Source organism: Peromyscus californicus, unplaced genomic scaffold (assembly GCF_007827085.1).
Source record: "Peromyscus californicus insignis strain IS unplaced genomic scaffold, ASM782708v3 Scaffold_6__1_contigs__length_162567912, whole genome shotgun sequence".
Taxonomy (NCBI): Eukaryota; Metazoa; Chordata; class Mammalia; order Rodentia; family Cricetidae; genus Peromyscus; species Peromyscus californicus.
The window spans coordinates 21149960-21166712 of record NW_026294584.1 but is presented as its reverse complement, the minus strand read 5'-3'; the positions used below and the strand labels follow the sequence as shown (position 1 = coordinate 21166712).

Sequence of the window (16753 nt, the reverse complement as noted above, 5' to 3'; positions counted from 1 at the left end):
CTGTCTATCTTTTGTTTCTGGGCTTTTCCTGTTCTCTTACTTCTGTTATTAATCTTACTCTTACTCCATGGCTTGCTGTGTAGTTGGATGGCTGGCCCCTGGAGTCCTCCTCCTTCTCTGGCTATTCCTAGATCTTAGATCTCTCTTCCCAGATTTCTCCTTCTGTATATTCTCTCTGCCTGCCAGCCCCGCCTGTCCTTTCTCCTGCCTTGCTATTGGCCAGTTCTTTATTAGACCATCAGGTGTTTTACATAGGCACAGTCACACAGCTTCACAGAGTTAAACAAATGCAACATAAACAAAAGTAACATACCTTTAAAATAATATTCTACTATAGTCTCATCATGTAGCTCAGGCTGTCCTGAGCTATCCCCCTGAAGCTTAGGCTAAGATCCTCCTGTCTGTCTTCAAGTGCTGAGGTGGCAGCCGTCCACCAGCAGGCGTCCACTAAGGGAATCAGTTACAACATAGTTCGTTTAAGTGATTTCTAGCTTAATCCCACGGCTTTGTTTATAACATTTTGGTGGTTAGGTAACACTGTATATACAAATGTTCTTTTAGTAAACCAACCACATATTGTATGTTGAAGTTGTTTTTGAGTTTTCGACTAGTATTGTGAGTGTTCTGTGAACATTCCTGGAAGTAAACGCTTACACAAATTCATTAACTTTTCTCCTAGGATAAATTCCTAGAAGTGGGATTGTAGTGCCAAAGAATGTGCTGGATAATTTTATGTCACCTTGACACAAACTAAAGTCATTTTAGAGATGAGAACCATAATTAAGAAAATGACTAAATAAGTTTGGGCTGTAGGGAAGCCTATAGGGCATTTTCTTAATTAGTGATTGGTGGGAGGGCCCAGCGATTATGGGTGGCACCAGCTTTGGGCTTGTGGTCCTGGGTTCTATAAGAAAGCATATTGAGCAAGCCACAAGGAGCAAGCTAGTAAGCAGCACCCTCCATGGCCTCTGCATCAGCTCCTGCCTCCAGGTTCCTGTCCTGTTTGAGTTCCTGTCCTGAATTCCTTTGATGATGCACAGTTATGTGGAAGTGTAAGCCAAATACACCCTTTCCTCCCAAACTTGTATTTTGATATTGACGTTTCCTCACAACAATGGAAACCCCGACGAAGACAAAGAATAATGACCTTTTAAGATGCTTGCTCTGTTCTCAAATTGTACTCAGAAAACGAGTACTTGGGGCTGGAGAGCTGACTCAGTGGTTAAGAGCACTGGCTGCTCTTCCAGAGGACCCCGGGTTCAATTCGCAGCGTCCATATGGCAGCAGCTCAAGACTATCTGTAACTGCGGGAGTTTTCCAACACCCTCACACAGACATACAAACAGGCAAAACACCAATGCACATTAAGTAAAATAAATAAATTATTTTTAAAACAGAGGAGAAGAAGAGTACTTGGTGCTAGCCACTCATCTTTGTCACCCAGGCCTTTCTGGTTCTTCTCTGTCTCCTGCCAACACATCCTCACACGCTGAGTCTCTTCCCTTTGAAGTCATGAAGCACATTCTGAAGAATAAATACATGGGCATGTCAACGAAACCCTCAGGCCTTTGCTACCCCCGTGGATGTCCTCACTCCAGCTCCATGATTCTTGCACGCCAGCCAGCCGGTTCCTTTGTGCCTCCGCACCTAGGCCTCCCTTCTTTGGTTCCTGGCCTACTTGCTGCTCCTCTGGCCCACCAGTTCTGGGGGAGCAGAGATGGCAGTTTTTATCTCAGTGTTTTTTAGCACTCGCCTGTGCCCAGCTCACAGAGGACGAAGCACAGAAGCCATACCTCAGTTCACTCAGCCACTTCCCACATTTATACATCACCCCACCTCGGCTCTGCTGCAGGGCCGATTTTTGGACATTCACCGGTCTCTTCGTCCCTTCACAGAGACTGATCTCATGTTCACTCGTGTTCACTCCATCACATCTTTCCTCTGATTTCAGCAAGTTTTTCCTGTCTCCTCTCTCAATATAACAACAATTGTTTCTGTGGACTTAGTAACCAGTCTCTAGTTCTCTGATGTTATTGCCTACCTTTCTCATAAAGTGTAATTTTCTCTCTATTCTTTTGTATTACTAAGAGCATCTGTTGCAAAGTTGGGATTGTGGAAGACCAAAAGTTGTGATAACAAAGGTATTTTCACTTGGTAGGTAGCCATCTACTATCTGTTATGTGATACAGTATCTAATTGTCGTAAATTGTAACAATGTTTTGTTTTTGTTTTTGTTTTCTCCAGGAGGCAGGGCTTCTCTGTGTAACAACCGCTGTCCTGGAAATTACTCTGTAGACCAGGTTGGCCTCAAACTCACAGAGATCTACCTGCCTCTGCCTCCCAAGTGCTGGGATTAAAGGTGTGTGCCACCACCGCCCAGCGTAACAATGTATTTTACAAATTTCTGTCTTTTAGCATCTATTGATTAACAGAAATGGGGCTTCATTATGACATGTTCATATGTGATCCATTTTTTAAAATTGATTTATTTTAAATTAATTTATTTTGTGATTGTATGTATATGAATGTTTTGCCTGCATGCATGTGCACTACATGAGTCCCTGGTGCCTAGGAGGTCAGAAGAGGGCATCGGATGCCCTGTGACTGAAGCCATAGATAGCTGTGAGCTGCTGGGAATCAAACCCTATGAGAGTAACAACAAGTCGTCTTAACACTTGAGTCAACTTTCTCACCCTATGCAATCCATTTTTATCCTGGTTCCTCTTTCGCTGAGTGTTTTATAGTGGTACACAGTGTCCGGGTTGTTTCACCTGGACTTTAAGGTGCTGGAGGGTTACTGCCATTATAAATGGTCCAGAAGAACAGTGACCCTGCTGCTCTGGAAAATCCAAATGGCATGCTAGACAGAAGTTCTGTTTATTTAGACCCCCAGTCTCCCTTCCTCTGTGAGCAGGGTCATGAGATGTGACTTCTGTGTCCGCTTCCATGTTCGTTGGCTGCATCCTGCTCTTAGTTGCTGTGAATGAGTGTTGACGTAGAATACCTCTCCTTACATACTTGGCGTGGAATTAATCAGACGCGTGTGATTATTTCGAAAAGTTATCTTGGCAGTTGAGGGTGGTGGAAAAGGAAGCAAGTGAGTTCACCAGCCAGGTTTGAACTTGATGAGGCTTGTATCCTTCCTTGTAACACGTTAATACCCATTAAACCTGTAAAGTAAGGTTGAAACAGTGTTTATACGAAAATATAGTTGTGTGTGGAAATCATGCAGTAAGTGAATATAGTACTATGTAATTATTCCCATGGCCTTCCAGTCAGATTACCTTGAAAATCCAGAATGATCTTGATGAACAATAGCACATTATGATTTCATGGTTCCTCTGTATACCTCCTACATAGAGGTATAATGCTTGTATCTAATAGGATTACCAAATTACATACCTTTTTGGTATCAGTAACATGCCTAAAATACCAGTCTTCACTGGCCAGTTATGGTTTTGAAATGACATTAAGATGCTGGAGGAGAACCTCTTACACCCATAGAGAGTCTTGAGGCTTTTCATCGTTCTGAGAAAGGCAAGATGCTCTTTTGATTGAATTTTAAGCCTTGTTCGGTCCCCAGAACAAGAGCTTCTTTCTATATCCCACACACCGTGCTTCTTTTAGCTAGCCTGATGCCTCTGCAGGCTGATTTAACCCCATGCTTGCCTGCTGTCTCAGTACACTACCCCCCACCTCCTGCTGCCCACTGCCTTTCTCCTAGTGAGCGTGACAGGGTGACTGTAGGGATACTGGTATCTGCCCAGCAGGGGTCAGGGCCCAAGGAGTGATGGAAGAGGAAGCAGACAGAAACAGTTACCTCAGTTCCCTGGAGTGTTGAGAGGGGTGGGCCAGCTCCTGAGCTCCTCAGAGGTATCCTTTAGTAGAACCTTCTTGGGAAGATGATGAGAAACACTGTCACAGCTTCATTCCCACCTTCAATAACTCTTCTTTAACCCCTTCCCACCCAGGTCTTTCTTTCTAATCTTAGCTTCTATATTAGGGTTCTCAGGTGTTGTAACAAACTATCCAAAGCACATGTCTTTGAAAGTTGGGGACTGGAGAGATGGCTCAGCAGTTAAGAGCACTAGCTGTTCTTCCAGAGGACCCAGGTTCAATTCCCAGTACCCACATGGCAGCTCACAACTGTCCGCAGCTACAGTTCCAGGGGATCTGACATTCTTCTACAGACAGACATGCAGGCAAAACACCAATGCACAGAAATAAACATTTTTTTCCAAAACAATTTCAAAACTTTTTTTATAATTTCTTTTTTCATGTTTTGGATGGTTCTTTCCTGGAGGCCGTGAGAGAGAGCGTGTGTTCTGTACCTTTCTTCCAGTTCTTGGTGGTATGCTGGCAGTCTTCGGTGTTTCTTGACTTATAGACACATGACCATGACCTCCTCTCCATCTTCACACAGTGTTCCCCTGTCTGCTGTGCATGTGCTTCTAATCCTTTTGAGTCAGCTCACCAGCCTGCTCCAGTAGCTCCTCATCCCAGCTAAGCACAGGGGTAAGAGCCCTTGTCACGGGGAAGCACACGCACTAAGGCTCTGGGATGTAGGCTTTTGGAGAGACACAATTCATTGCACACACCAGCATCGGAACTGCTTGCACTCAGGTGAAGCCACCACAGACCTCCGGAGCCTCTTCTCTCCCGGACGCCCCGTTGTCGTTTTCCTGTGGTAGTACTTGCGTCACCTCACCTCACTCAGTCATCACGTTAGGAGGCTTGGGAGCTTCGTGGTCCCTGTCCCTGTGCCTACCTCTGATGTCTACTCCTGACCACGATGGTCACTGTGGCCCCGCCTGATGTCTTTAGTCAGTTCTTCTGTGTCTGCTCGCACAGGTCCCCATCTGGTTTGGGCCTCCTGTACCTGAGGTATTAGTCAACCCTAAATGGTCTCTCCGCCTTTAAATTCATCTTTTGCATCGTTCCTTCATAAGCAGAGACATGATTCCGACTTTAATCTCAAAATTTGGAGTGATTTCTCTCTTCTGGTAACGCCATGGAGGTGTGTCTCCTGACTTGGATTTCGGGCATGACCGCTCAGACTGTTCTCTTGCTCTTCATGATATCCTCTGTGTGCACAGTACATTCTTCAGGTTTCACCTGCTGCTGTGCCCACATGCAGCGTCCTCTCTTGCCCTGTCCCCACCATCTCTCTCCAGACGGAACATCTAGTCTATCCTCTCTGCAGTACAAAATGCCAGAGGCATTTCAGTTTCCTCGAAGGCAAAATAGGTTTGACAGAAACATCTCTAAAATCTAGTTGCTTTTAAAATATGTGTTTTAAACATCATGCCTTTGTGACACGCTTCCCAGTTCTTCCATGGAAAAGAAGCTGCCTTTTTCTCGTGCCCCTTATGCATTATTTCTTTTGCTCTTTACACGTGACGCCTGTGTTCCTGGAGTTATATGTGCTCATGACGACCTCCTGATGTTAGCCAAGAATGTTGGAGTCTTGTCTGCTTCCCTTCTCATCTCTCACCTCCCTCTTTTTATTTTCTGCCAGAAATCTGCTCTTTGTATTGGTCCCTGCATTTAGATTTATCTTTCCAGTACTGTCCCCAGACTAAAGCTATCTGCTTTACCGAAACCAGACGTTTCCTGAGCCGCACTACCGGCCTGATCTACCCTTTGTAGCATCCCTGTTCATGTGTGGTCAGGAGCTGCCTGCAATGAATGGGTACCTAGGAGTCGGCTGCATGTGGTGTAAGGCGGTTAACAGCAGACAGAACTGCTTCTCTCTGTCGCCATCACTTTAAAGCACCCCAGCTCTAATCACAGAACCCAACAACGTGCCGAGGGAAGAATGAGGTCTCAAGTGCGGAGGAGACAGATAAATTAGACGTCACAGTGCAGTCGGTATTTGTCCATGCGCTCCACCCCGCCCTTCTTCAGTTTCTGTGTACGATTGCCTCACATTGAATGCTCGAGCAACATGCTGAGTGTTGATGTGTTAATTTGGATTTTACAGATCAATAATGGCATCTGATTTTGTTACTTTAGTGGATAGTTGTATGGTTTTTATTTTCTGCAGTGGACTGACTTGTGTCTTTGCTTATTTTATGTTGCAGGTTAATATCCTTCCAAGAATTTCTAGCATTTGAATCTGTCCTGTGTGCTCCAGATGCCTTGTTTATGGTGGCCTTCCAGCTGTTCGACAAGGCTGGTAAAGGAGAGGTTACTTTTGGTAAGGAACATGGTGGTGGGAGTGCTTCTTTGTTTTAGGAACGAAAGTTACCCATACTCACTATTTTTTTTTTAAACATACTTTTCTTTTATTGAAAATAGATTTTTTTTCTCATATAATATGTCCTGATTATGGTTTCCCTTCCCTCTACTCCTGCCAGTTCCCCCTACGCCCCCTCCCATCCAGAGCCACCCCTTTTCTGTCTCATCAGAAATTTCTAAGGGATAATAATATGATAAGATATGATATGATAAAATAAAATATAGCACCTCAAGTTGGACAAAAGAAACAGAAGAAAAGGGTCCAAGAGAAGGCACAAGAAACAGTCCCACTTGTTTATACACTCAACAATCCCATAAAAACAGTAAACTGTAAGCCATAGTATATCCACAGAGGACCTGGTGCAGACCTGTGCAGGCCCTGTGCCTACTGCCTCAGTCTCCGTGAGTTCACGTGAGCTTTGATCATGTTGGTTTAGAAAGCCTCGTTTTCTTGATGTCCTCCATATCCTCTGCCTCATATACTCTTTCGGCTTCCTTTTCCTCAATGTTCCCTGAGCCCTGATGGGAGGGATTTGATGGAGACATCCTATTTAGGGCTGAGTGTCCCAAGGTCTCTCACTCTCTGCACATGTCTGGCTGTGGCTCTCTTTACTTGTTCCCATCTGCTGCTGGAGGAAGCTTCTCTGGTGATGGCTGATCAAGGCACTGATTATGAGTATAGCAGAATGTCTTAGGGGTCATTTCATTTTTTCTTTTCAATGCTCATTTTTTCCCCTTTTTTCTTTTTTTTTTTTTTTAAGAACAGTAGTATTTTGTTTTGCCCTTGGTCCTTGTGCTGTCTGTGGGTTGTTTCATCTTGTGCAATGGGCCTTCAGTCAAATCAGATATTGGTTGGTGACTCCCACACGCTTTGTACCACCATTGCCCTAGCATATCTTGCAGGCAGGACACCACTGTAGATCAAAGGGTTTGTGGCTGGGTTGGCCCACACACATTCTTTTAAGAAGTAGCATGTTCTTAAACAGTGGTACACTGGGATCTGGAGCTCACATGCCTTTCTGTTTGCAGAGGAAGGACTCTGCTCTGGCTTACCTTGAATACTTTACTTTAGTTTCTAGGTGGGCAACAGTGTTCTGGGACTCCTTGCACAGTCACAGAAGGTGACAGCTAGGAAGAACTTTTGTCCCCTTTCCTCTCTGCGAGCTATGCTTTCCAACTGCCCGGGGGAATGGTGATTGTAAGCCGCCCACCACAGGAAGTTCCCATACACCCAGGACTTCTTGTGGTCACCCTGTCCTCACAGAACAGTTTGCTGGTTTTGAATGGTTCTGAGTACCGTGAGCTTTGAACTAGTCCTCTCCGGATGCTGTGCACATGGCGCTTTCCCAGTGGCATCCTTTTTTAATTTCAAAAGGCAAGTGCATCTTCATCCAAGTTTTCTGCAAAGCTTGAAATCTTCTAAGTTTAGAAGAGGAAGACCCGGAGGTGCTGAGGCTGGAGTAAGCTCTTCTTTAAAGAAGCTGGCTAATGAAGTTCTGGAAAGTTCCACGAGTGCCTCAGACTGAGATATCTGCAAACCTGCTGTACCCTTGCCTAGATAGAAGCTTGGGGTCCCTTGAGCATGTGGGTTGTACTTTAGGGAAATGGCAATGTATTTGTGTGAGTTTTCTTATCCCTGTGACCACATAGCCAACCAAAGGTAACAAGAGAGAAAGCACTGATTTTTGCTCACAGTTTGAGATAGGAGTCCATATGGGGAAGGCATTGAAGTGGGAGCATGAGGCAGGAGCATGTAGCAGCTCATCACTTTGTGTCCACATTTAGGAAGCAGGATGTTGAATGTCAACACTCCACTAATTTTCTTTTTAGTCTAAGACTCCAGGTGGGATAGTGCCACCCACATTCAAGGTGGGTCACCTCCTTTTCAGTTAAATATTTCTGGAAACACCCTCATGATACATCCAGAAGAGTGTTTCCATGGTGAGTCTAAAGATAGTCAAGTTGTTATGAAGATTAATTATCACAGTGCCCATTTTAAATGTTGGATTCTGTCTCTAGTTTGTTCAGACTTCTTGGATGTGCCTTGATGTTTTGTGGGAAGGGCACAGATAAGAGACAAGTACAGATGATGTCACACAACACAGGTTCTCAACCAAACAACAGACTTAGCCACCATCAACTTTGCTATTTTTATCCCTATGAGTAGTTGTGCCCATTTCTTATCAAAAGTGGAGCTAAGAACACCATAGGTAGGATAGGTTAATTGGTTTATTGTATTGACCTTTGGCTCCACATCTGTTCCTCTGTGCTCATTGGTTATGACAGAGCTGTCACCCAGTTCCCCCAGCAGCACTGTACACACAACTTCCAGTGGAGCAGCACTGAAAAGGTACTGCCAGAGCCTTCAACTAGCCAGTGGGCCCCAGCTCGGGGTGACACGGAGGCCAGTGGGAGTTGGTCTGATGACAGGGCTATGGTAGTGTTGCCTAGTGGGTTCCACACTGTATGTTGCCTCTTTGACTTCCTTTGCTCTACAAGTCTGAGTAGAAATGGGAGGAAGTTGGGTTGGGGTGAAAAGAGTAAGGAATGAACTCCTTGATACATAACACACCTTTCTTCCTAGGGACAAATTGGCAAGGGATATTGGTGGCAGCAGCCATGCTAGGGGCCCTGGTGGAGGAGGAGGTATCAGTAACTGTTCTTGTTACCGTGACCATGGACTTGGCTGAAAGAAAGTTGAGCAGAGAGTTATTCTGGCTTACAGTTCCAGGGGATACTGTCTGCAGCAGGGAACACATGGGGCAGGAGCTTGATGTGGCTAGGTATACTGCAGCCACAGTCAAGAGGCAGAGAGCTGACAGGAAGTGAGGCTGGGCTCACACCAAGGTCCACCCTGATGACGTACTTCCCCCAGTGAGATTCTACGTCCTACACGTTCTACCAACTTTTGGAACAACACTGCCAAGGGAGACCAGGTCTTCAGACACAGAAGCCTGTGATGGACATTTCCCATGAAATCAACAGACCAGACTCTTACCAGTGGAGGGGCAGATGTTAGGACACGAGAAGCAGGGGTAGCAGACAAGAGTCAGCTATGAATTTAGAAAGGACAGAGGCGTGAGGTTTATGGATGGCTGAATTGTTTTAGCTTTTTGAACTTTATTTTCTCATCTGTAAAACTGAGGCAGTGCCTCCCATTTCCAGACCACGTGAAAAACATCACCACATACCAGGTTTCTCTGTGAAAAGCAAAGGTCTTTAGAAAAATGGTATTGAGTAAAGGACCCTCTCCCTTCCCCCCGCTGTCTTAGTTACTTTTCTGTTGCTGTGATAATGCACCATGATCAAGGGACTTTATAGAAGAAAGAGTTTAATTTGGGGCTTATGGTTTCTGAGTTTAGAGTCCATGGTGACGTCCCAAGGACATGGTTGTAGGAACAACGGAGAACTGATATCTTGATCCCTAAGCAGGAGGTAGTGATGGGGACAGAGACAAAGACAGACAGACAGACACACTGGGAATGGCTCTAGTCTTTTGAAAACTCAAACCAGTGATACACCTTCTCCAACAAGGCCACACCTCATAATCCTTCCCAAACAATTCCACCAACTGGGGACCAAGTATTCAAATAGATGAGCCTCAAACTAGGATACCTGGTTTCTGTTTTTCTTATTCTTTGGGAAGTCTTTTGGTCCAGTAGTGTTACTGTTGGTCCATCTGCTGTGTGCTGAGCAGTGTCCATCTCTCAGGCCATCTGAGATTGGCAATCCCAATTTTAGGGTGTTTCACCACATTCTATTTATACTATCAGTTAGTTGCCTGTGATTGGTTCAGAATGCACAGCCCCTCCACCACTACCCTGTCCTTACATAATTTATTACCTATATCATCACTTAAATATAATGACATGTTGTCTGCTTTATGATAAATCCATTAGGAGCTCCCCTACAAGTCTCATTAATATATGGCCTGGATCTTCTGAGCCATTGACCCCCAGATGATTCTAACAAAGATAAATACATAGTACTAAGGTAACCAGATGACAATTGAGCTGCAGATTAATATCCAAGTTCAAACATTCATCACGGGTAGGGCAGTCATCAAACGTAGGTGTGGGTAACTGTCTTCTAGTTCAGGGAAACAAAGTCAAATGGGATGTAGCAGCCTAGGGACTTTTGGACAACAGGCGCTGTAAGAAGTTAGCCATGCCGGGTGGTGTTGGCGCATGCCTTTAATCCCAGCACTCAGGAGGCAGAGCCAGGCTGATCTTTGTGAGTTCGAGGCCAGCCTGGTCTACAGAGCAAGATCCAGGAAAGGCGCAAAACTACACAGAGAAACCCTGTCTTGAAAAAAAAAAAAAAAGTTAGCCATGTGTTCTAGGAACTTCCTCATAAATTTGAAGAAATAAAAACAGCCAGACAGCCACACACCATTGGACAAACCAAGAGGACGTCCCTACTCAGTCCTGGTGTCATGAGTCCAAAGTCCTCAGAGAACAGAAGTCCAGATGCACAGCCTGCCTGGCTGTCGTTCTACATGAGGCTCTTTGGCAGTGCAGGGAGTGACTGCCTTAGCCGTTCACCTCCTTAGCCCTTAGAAGTTCCTTGTTCTAGAATGGCCCCTTGGCGGTTTTGGAAGATAGTGTACATCTCTGGAAGAGATGAATGGCGATGGTGGGAAGAGCAGAGGCTCCATGTTGACTTCCCAGAAGGCTCTGTCCACTGTGGTGATCACAGAGGGGGCGTTGATTTCACACTGCACTGTGGTCATTTGGAGCTTTCCCCAGAACCGAGGATGGCTTAAGAGTGCCCCCCGACCCCGTTCCACACCCCATTCTTGCATTTCATACAGGCTGAGAGCAGATGCACTCTACATCTCTTTGTGGATAGGGTTTCCACAGGAGATTAGCTTCTGCAGGTGGGGTCGGGGGCCACCAGTGTTTGTCACCAGTGGCCATGAGCCTGCCTTCGGTAATCCTGGCCCTGATACTCAACAAAGTCAGATGGACAGTGTCATATTTCCATAAGGCCTTTCCCTGTTTCTTAAGGCCTTGTTTACATCTCTCATATTTTCTTGTCTGGAATCATTCCCTGTGTTTGCTACAATGAAAAGATCTCGATTAGGCCAATTTTCTTCCTTTTGTATCCAACTCATTATCTTCTGTTTCCTGTGAGAAAATTCCCCTCCACGATTCTTGCTCTCACTATGTTTTCTTTTCTTTCTTTCTTTTTTTTTTTTTTTTTTAACAGTGCTATAGATTTAATCCAAGGCTTTCTGCACGTTAGGCAGCCCTCTGCCATTCATTGATCTACATCCCCAGCACACACTATGTTTTCTATTCTGATATCTGGTATTTATAAGTAACATTTTATATGAACCTGTTGGTGACAGGATGTCAGGATAAGTGAGAAATTCTAGATAATAAGTTGTGATTCTATATATGTGGAGAAAAGAATGTTCTAAATGCTTTTATTTCCACTTTAGCGTATATCATGGTACTTTCTAAACTTGCCTTCCATTTTTAAAGCATACTTCCCTGACATTTATAGTATATAGCAGACATGCGAATATCTTAATGAAATGTATATGGTGTTGCCATTGTCCATATCAGAAGAGACCAGAGCCAGTGGTGGGAAGGACAGCCTGCATTCATCACTATCAATCACTATCAATCAGTTGAGCCTGCTTGTTTTTGAAGTTAATGTAAGTGGGATAACACCGAGATACTCCTTTAAGAATGTTGGCTGGCTGGTGGTGATTGGGGTCATTCTCATTTTTGTTTTGAGAGTACAGGGACCTGGGTAGAAGAAAAGAGATCTTGTGTTGGCTGGGACAGAGGACTAGAGGCTGTGGTGGGGCCAGGGAGATGGGTTAGATTCTGGGTCCGTTTTGTTGCTCATGTGTGTGCGTGCACATACATGCCCACGCCACAGAATACTTTTAGGAGTCAGGTCCCTCCTTCCACCATATGATTCCCAAAGATCAAACTCAATTTGTCCAGTGCCTTTACCATCTTGACCATCTTGCTGACCCAGATTCTGGGTATATATGTAAGAGAGAATTTGTGGGGTTCTTTGATAGGCTGGATGTGATGTGTTTGAGAGAGCAGGTGAACAAGAAGACAGTTGAGAGTGTGAAGGAGAGAGAGCCCGGAATAGCATGATTGTGCAGTGTGGCCAGTGCTGAAAGCCGCAGGAAAACGTCATGGAATTCAGCTACTATCACAAAAGCTACTACTTGCAAGTCAAGGACTTCTCCAAAGGTCAAGTCATGGCTTAAGAAGTGTTGGTGATATTTTAGCTTTTGTATGTATATTAGCTGGTTCCTGCAGTGATTTTCTTATAATGCTATGCGTGCTTCTTAGAACTCCTAACAGTATATTTATCTGAAATACCTATCAAGCATCCAAGGCCAAACACCTGTCTCCTAGGTCAGGCAGATAGCTTTATTTCTTGTGCCATTTAGGGTGAGACCCTCCTTTCTTACACAACCTTACTAATAGATCCCTAACTTCTTACTTAACCACTTCTAGAAATGTAGATTGAGCACATAGACCGCCCTTTTGATATACTAACTGGTCATTAGCACTCAATTGACCTTCTCTTTTACCACTCCCATTTTGGGTTGTAAAAGAAAGCCTGACAGTTACTAAATGAGGAAAATTCTTACCTACCTTTATGACCCCATAAGAATTCAAGTCTGGTGACCTTGCTTTGGCAGGGGATCATCACAATTGCTTGGGTTTATAACTGAACTCCTCAAAGACTTGAGAGGACTTAGAGGTATAAGGAGATGGAGAGGAAGAGAGGAGTGGAGAACTTGAGGACAGAGAACTGAGAGGGATAAGGAGGACTTTGATCAGAGAGAACATGTGTATGAGATGGAAGATGAGGAAGAGCCAGATGGGGAAATACTAGCTGGGTAAGAAAAGAACGAATTGAGAAGGACCTAGATGAGGCAGAATTAAGATGAGAGAATTAAGATAGAACTTAGAGGGAACAGTAGATAAAGGTAGAGAGAAATCAGACAAGAAAGGAGCTAGGCACGAGAACAGAACTGAAGCTGTGTAGATAGGATTTTATCTCAGAGGAATAAAGTAGACGGACAAAGAGCTTGGTGTTCTTAGATTCTTTTCCTGAAAATAATCCTCACTGTTTGTAGTTTCTCTCCTGAGCCCCTGGGAAGTATATTATTAAGGCTGCCCCTTTTAATATTCTACAAGAGACCAGATCCAATGGAAGGGTAGAGTTCAGCTGAGGGGTTCTGTTTTTTGTTTTTTTTCACACAGTAGTTCCTGCCTATTGTTTTCTAAGTAAGCATGTAGGCGTTTAGACCCAGAATGTGCCAGCTGAGAGATGGAATTTGGGGGAGGGGTTTAGCATATCAGTGGTTCAAGCCACTGGCCCAAATGCTGTGAATGGATGGAACTGTTAACTCCTGAGTCCGTACTGTGTTGGGCCAGAAGTAGAGGACCAACACTTCCTCCTCATGGAACTTTATTCTAATGGAATGGAAGGAGCACACTCTGAAAGGTTATCGCCTCTAAGTGGGTGGAAAGGATGGAGGCTATTGAGTAGGCTGCTTGAGTATGGTGAGAGGGAGTGTGGGAAGGTAGATTTTGGCACAGAATGAGGAGATTAAAAGGTATAGATTTAGAGATGTGAATGGGCCTGTGGGGGAGGAGAAATCATGAAACATCAACTACAGAACCCTGGACAAGAGTTTATCTTATAGGAGAGGCAGTTGGGAACTGGTGCTGGTCCTTCATAGAACTGTTCAGGACCATGATGATGCTTGGAATGGGCAGGGGGGTTGAGTGGGACAAGGCCTCAAGCACATATGCCTGTGACCTTTGTATGTGTGAAGCAGGGAGATGAAGCCTCTCGTGTGTGAGTAGGACAGCTGGCCTACATTGTAAGTTCCTGGCCAGAGAGAGTGAGACCCTGCCTCAAAACCAGAACAAAACAAGCCCCAGAAACCAGTTCAGTCTTGCCCTGTTATTAGAAAGTACAGTGACTTTGTCCTTTAATTTTTACATCAAAAGATGTTGTTTATTTAATTCAGTGTTTCCTGTACATGTTAATAAGGGTCATGTGGAAAGGACTCTGTTAGGCAGCCATAAAGCATAAAAGCCCAAGTTTATTAAGGTCCTGACAAGTCCTGCAGGAAAAAGAAGTCTATTTAACTTTGTTTGAACTAGCATTTGAGACACAAGGTCGAACATGGCCTTTCTGTCCTGTGTTTGTGGGACACTCTGCAAAACCCATAAAACTGAGGTCATTGCTAATGTAGCTCATTCTTAATTCCACACTGTTGCTTTTCGACTAGCTGACTCTGACATGCGTGACATGTAGAGGGACCCTCCCTGGATTCACGGTTAGAGTCGGTCTCTGAATCCCCGTACTGACAAATGTGAAATCAGTGAACATTGGGACAGCAAGCAGACCAGATGATGTAAGGAAGTATGTCCCTGGCAGGGGAGGTCGCAGAAAGGGATGAGAGTTAACAGTGGGGGAACATGAACTGTCAGAGGGGAGCTCACACACTTCAGGTAAGGCAGACTTTATAAAAGACTGGGACATTCTCAGGATTGGGCAAGATGGGAAACTTGAGGCATGTTTTTTAAAGTGCAGTGGGAAAGAAAGTCATTGTGACTACCTTTCTTAATACTGATTTTTGATTTGGCATTTCATAAAGGTAATATGACATTGTTGAAAGAAATCTAGTGTCCTACAGTAAGAAGATTTTATGTGGAGGTGAGGGTTCCTGCTCACCCTCTCACTGCAGCAGGGCTACGATTCCAGGTAAAAACAGCATGATTTTGAAAGCAGATTCCTCCACATTGATAGTGAACGTGCCCTAGCTGGAGCATCCTGTCAGCGTAGACACTGTTCAGAAGCTGTTCCAGTTCATTGGGTCAAAAATCCGCTATTTACCAGAAGCTAAATACGGATTTGCACGATTGACCATAATGGCTTCAATTTTGAAAGATAGTAGTATCAGAGGGCACTTCCAGTTGGTGCGATAATTTGAGAATCGCCCATGCTCAAATGGCTAAAATATTGTACTTTTTGATACTTCATCACTCCATTTTAAAAATAGGGACATTCTTAAAAAAGGGCAGGCTTGTTGAGAAGGTGGAAGAATGTCAATTGAAGAGTAAATCACAACAGCCATGTGAAGTCACTCTTAGTTAACCATGGGCCTGGAGGTTAACCGCCCTCCACAAGGGTCTGGAGAGCTTAGATTGGGGGTCCCTACCATCTGTCTGTCCATCTGTTCATCCGCCTGTCCATCCATCTTTGCACACGTGTGTGTGCATGTGTGCATGCCCCTGTGTGTGCAAGATGAACGCTGAAGAGAATTGTTCATGAGAAGGAAGGTGTAGAGAACAGAACGCTAAGCTGCTAACACTAAATCCTGAAGCTTGGAGCTGTGGGGAAATTTGACTATTTTAAACTGTACAGCTCATTTAAAAATAGTAAAATTATACCATTATTCTTTCAGTATGAGAGAGAGAGATAAAAATACAGTTTTTCTAAATTGGAAAATTCGCTGTAATCTTGCTGCTAATGACTGATTTCTTCCAACAGTTGCAAGGCAGATTTGCTCTGATAGGTGGATAAAGGAAACAAAATCAAGAGCATATTGGAAGTTCTTAGAGAAAATTACAGTTTAGGTATATGTTGGGGGTGGATAGTTAGACATTTTAATTGAAATAAAACAGTTTCATACTAATATGGGCTCGCTGTGGGTGTGCTTTTGTAGCACATCTGCTCTGAAGCCGTTAAGTAGGGTTAAATGTATGGTAATGCTTTTGTGAGAAAATTATTTTTGATAACATCCGTCTCAGGAAACTAGCTTAGGAATTTTTTTTTTTAAACAATATAGTTATTATGCTTACATTTACGGAATGAATTAGGATTCTTACACTGTTGAAAAATTTCGGAGCTTTAGGGTTGCTTGGTTGTGCTCCTTGCTGGGGATGAAAGGTCATGATAATTGACACAGCAGATGATGAAAGCAGCACATCTGGAGACTGACCACAGTCCGCTGCTTGCCTCTAAACACCAGTCTAAGTGACTTGCTTCGCAGGCTGCTGACCTTCTTAGTCTGCTGTAAGGAAAATACTTTTTCCAGCAGATACATAGAAAGCCTCTCACGGGCCTCTTTGCTGTTGTTTGAAGTAGAGCATGGGAGAGGCCATTTGTATCTGGTGCTAGATCTCTGCTGGCCCTTTGCCTTTGGGCCGCAGGGTTCACCAACATCACTCTAGTGATTTATGGCGTGTTGTGCTTGAGCATTCGTAGATACCTGGGATCTTGGAATAGGGTTCTTATCCAGGAGGCTGACCCTGGGATCTTACTGTGCTTGCACACGGTGTTTGGTAGAACTGTGGACACTCTGGCTCCAGCTTCCGTGGGCTGATTCAGAATGTTTGGGTGTGAGGCTTGGGAATGTGTTTTAAATGTGCTCTCCTAGGGAACACAGTTCATACTTCAGGTGAACAATAGCTGGTGTCATTCATTCATTCCTCCATGCGTGAGAGGG

At 44.3% G+C, this 16753-nt stretch overlaps 1 protein-coding gene across 5 annotated transcripts in view; it reads left to right on the top strand.

Moving 5' to 3' along the window:
• Slc25a13 (solute carrier family 25 member 13) overlaps positions 1-16753 on the top strand; it is a 182742-nt gene that overhangs the window by 63355 nt on the left and 102634 nt on the right. For all 5 annotated transcript variants that reach the window (XM_052720290.1, XM_052720289.1, XM_052720292.1 and 2 more), the window contains one exon: positions 6084-6199. In XM_052720290.1, coding sequence (XP_052576250.1) covers positions 6084-6199 — 116 coding nt within the window. The remainder of the gene's footprint in view (positions 1-6083; positions 6200-16753) is intronic.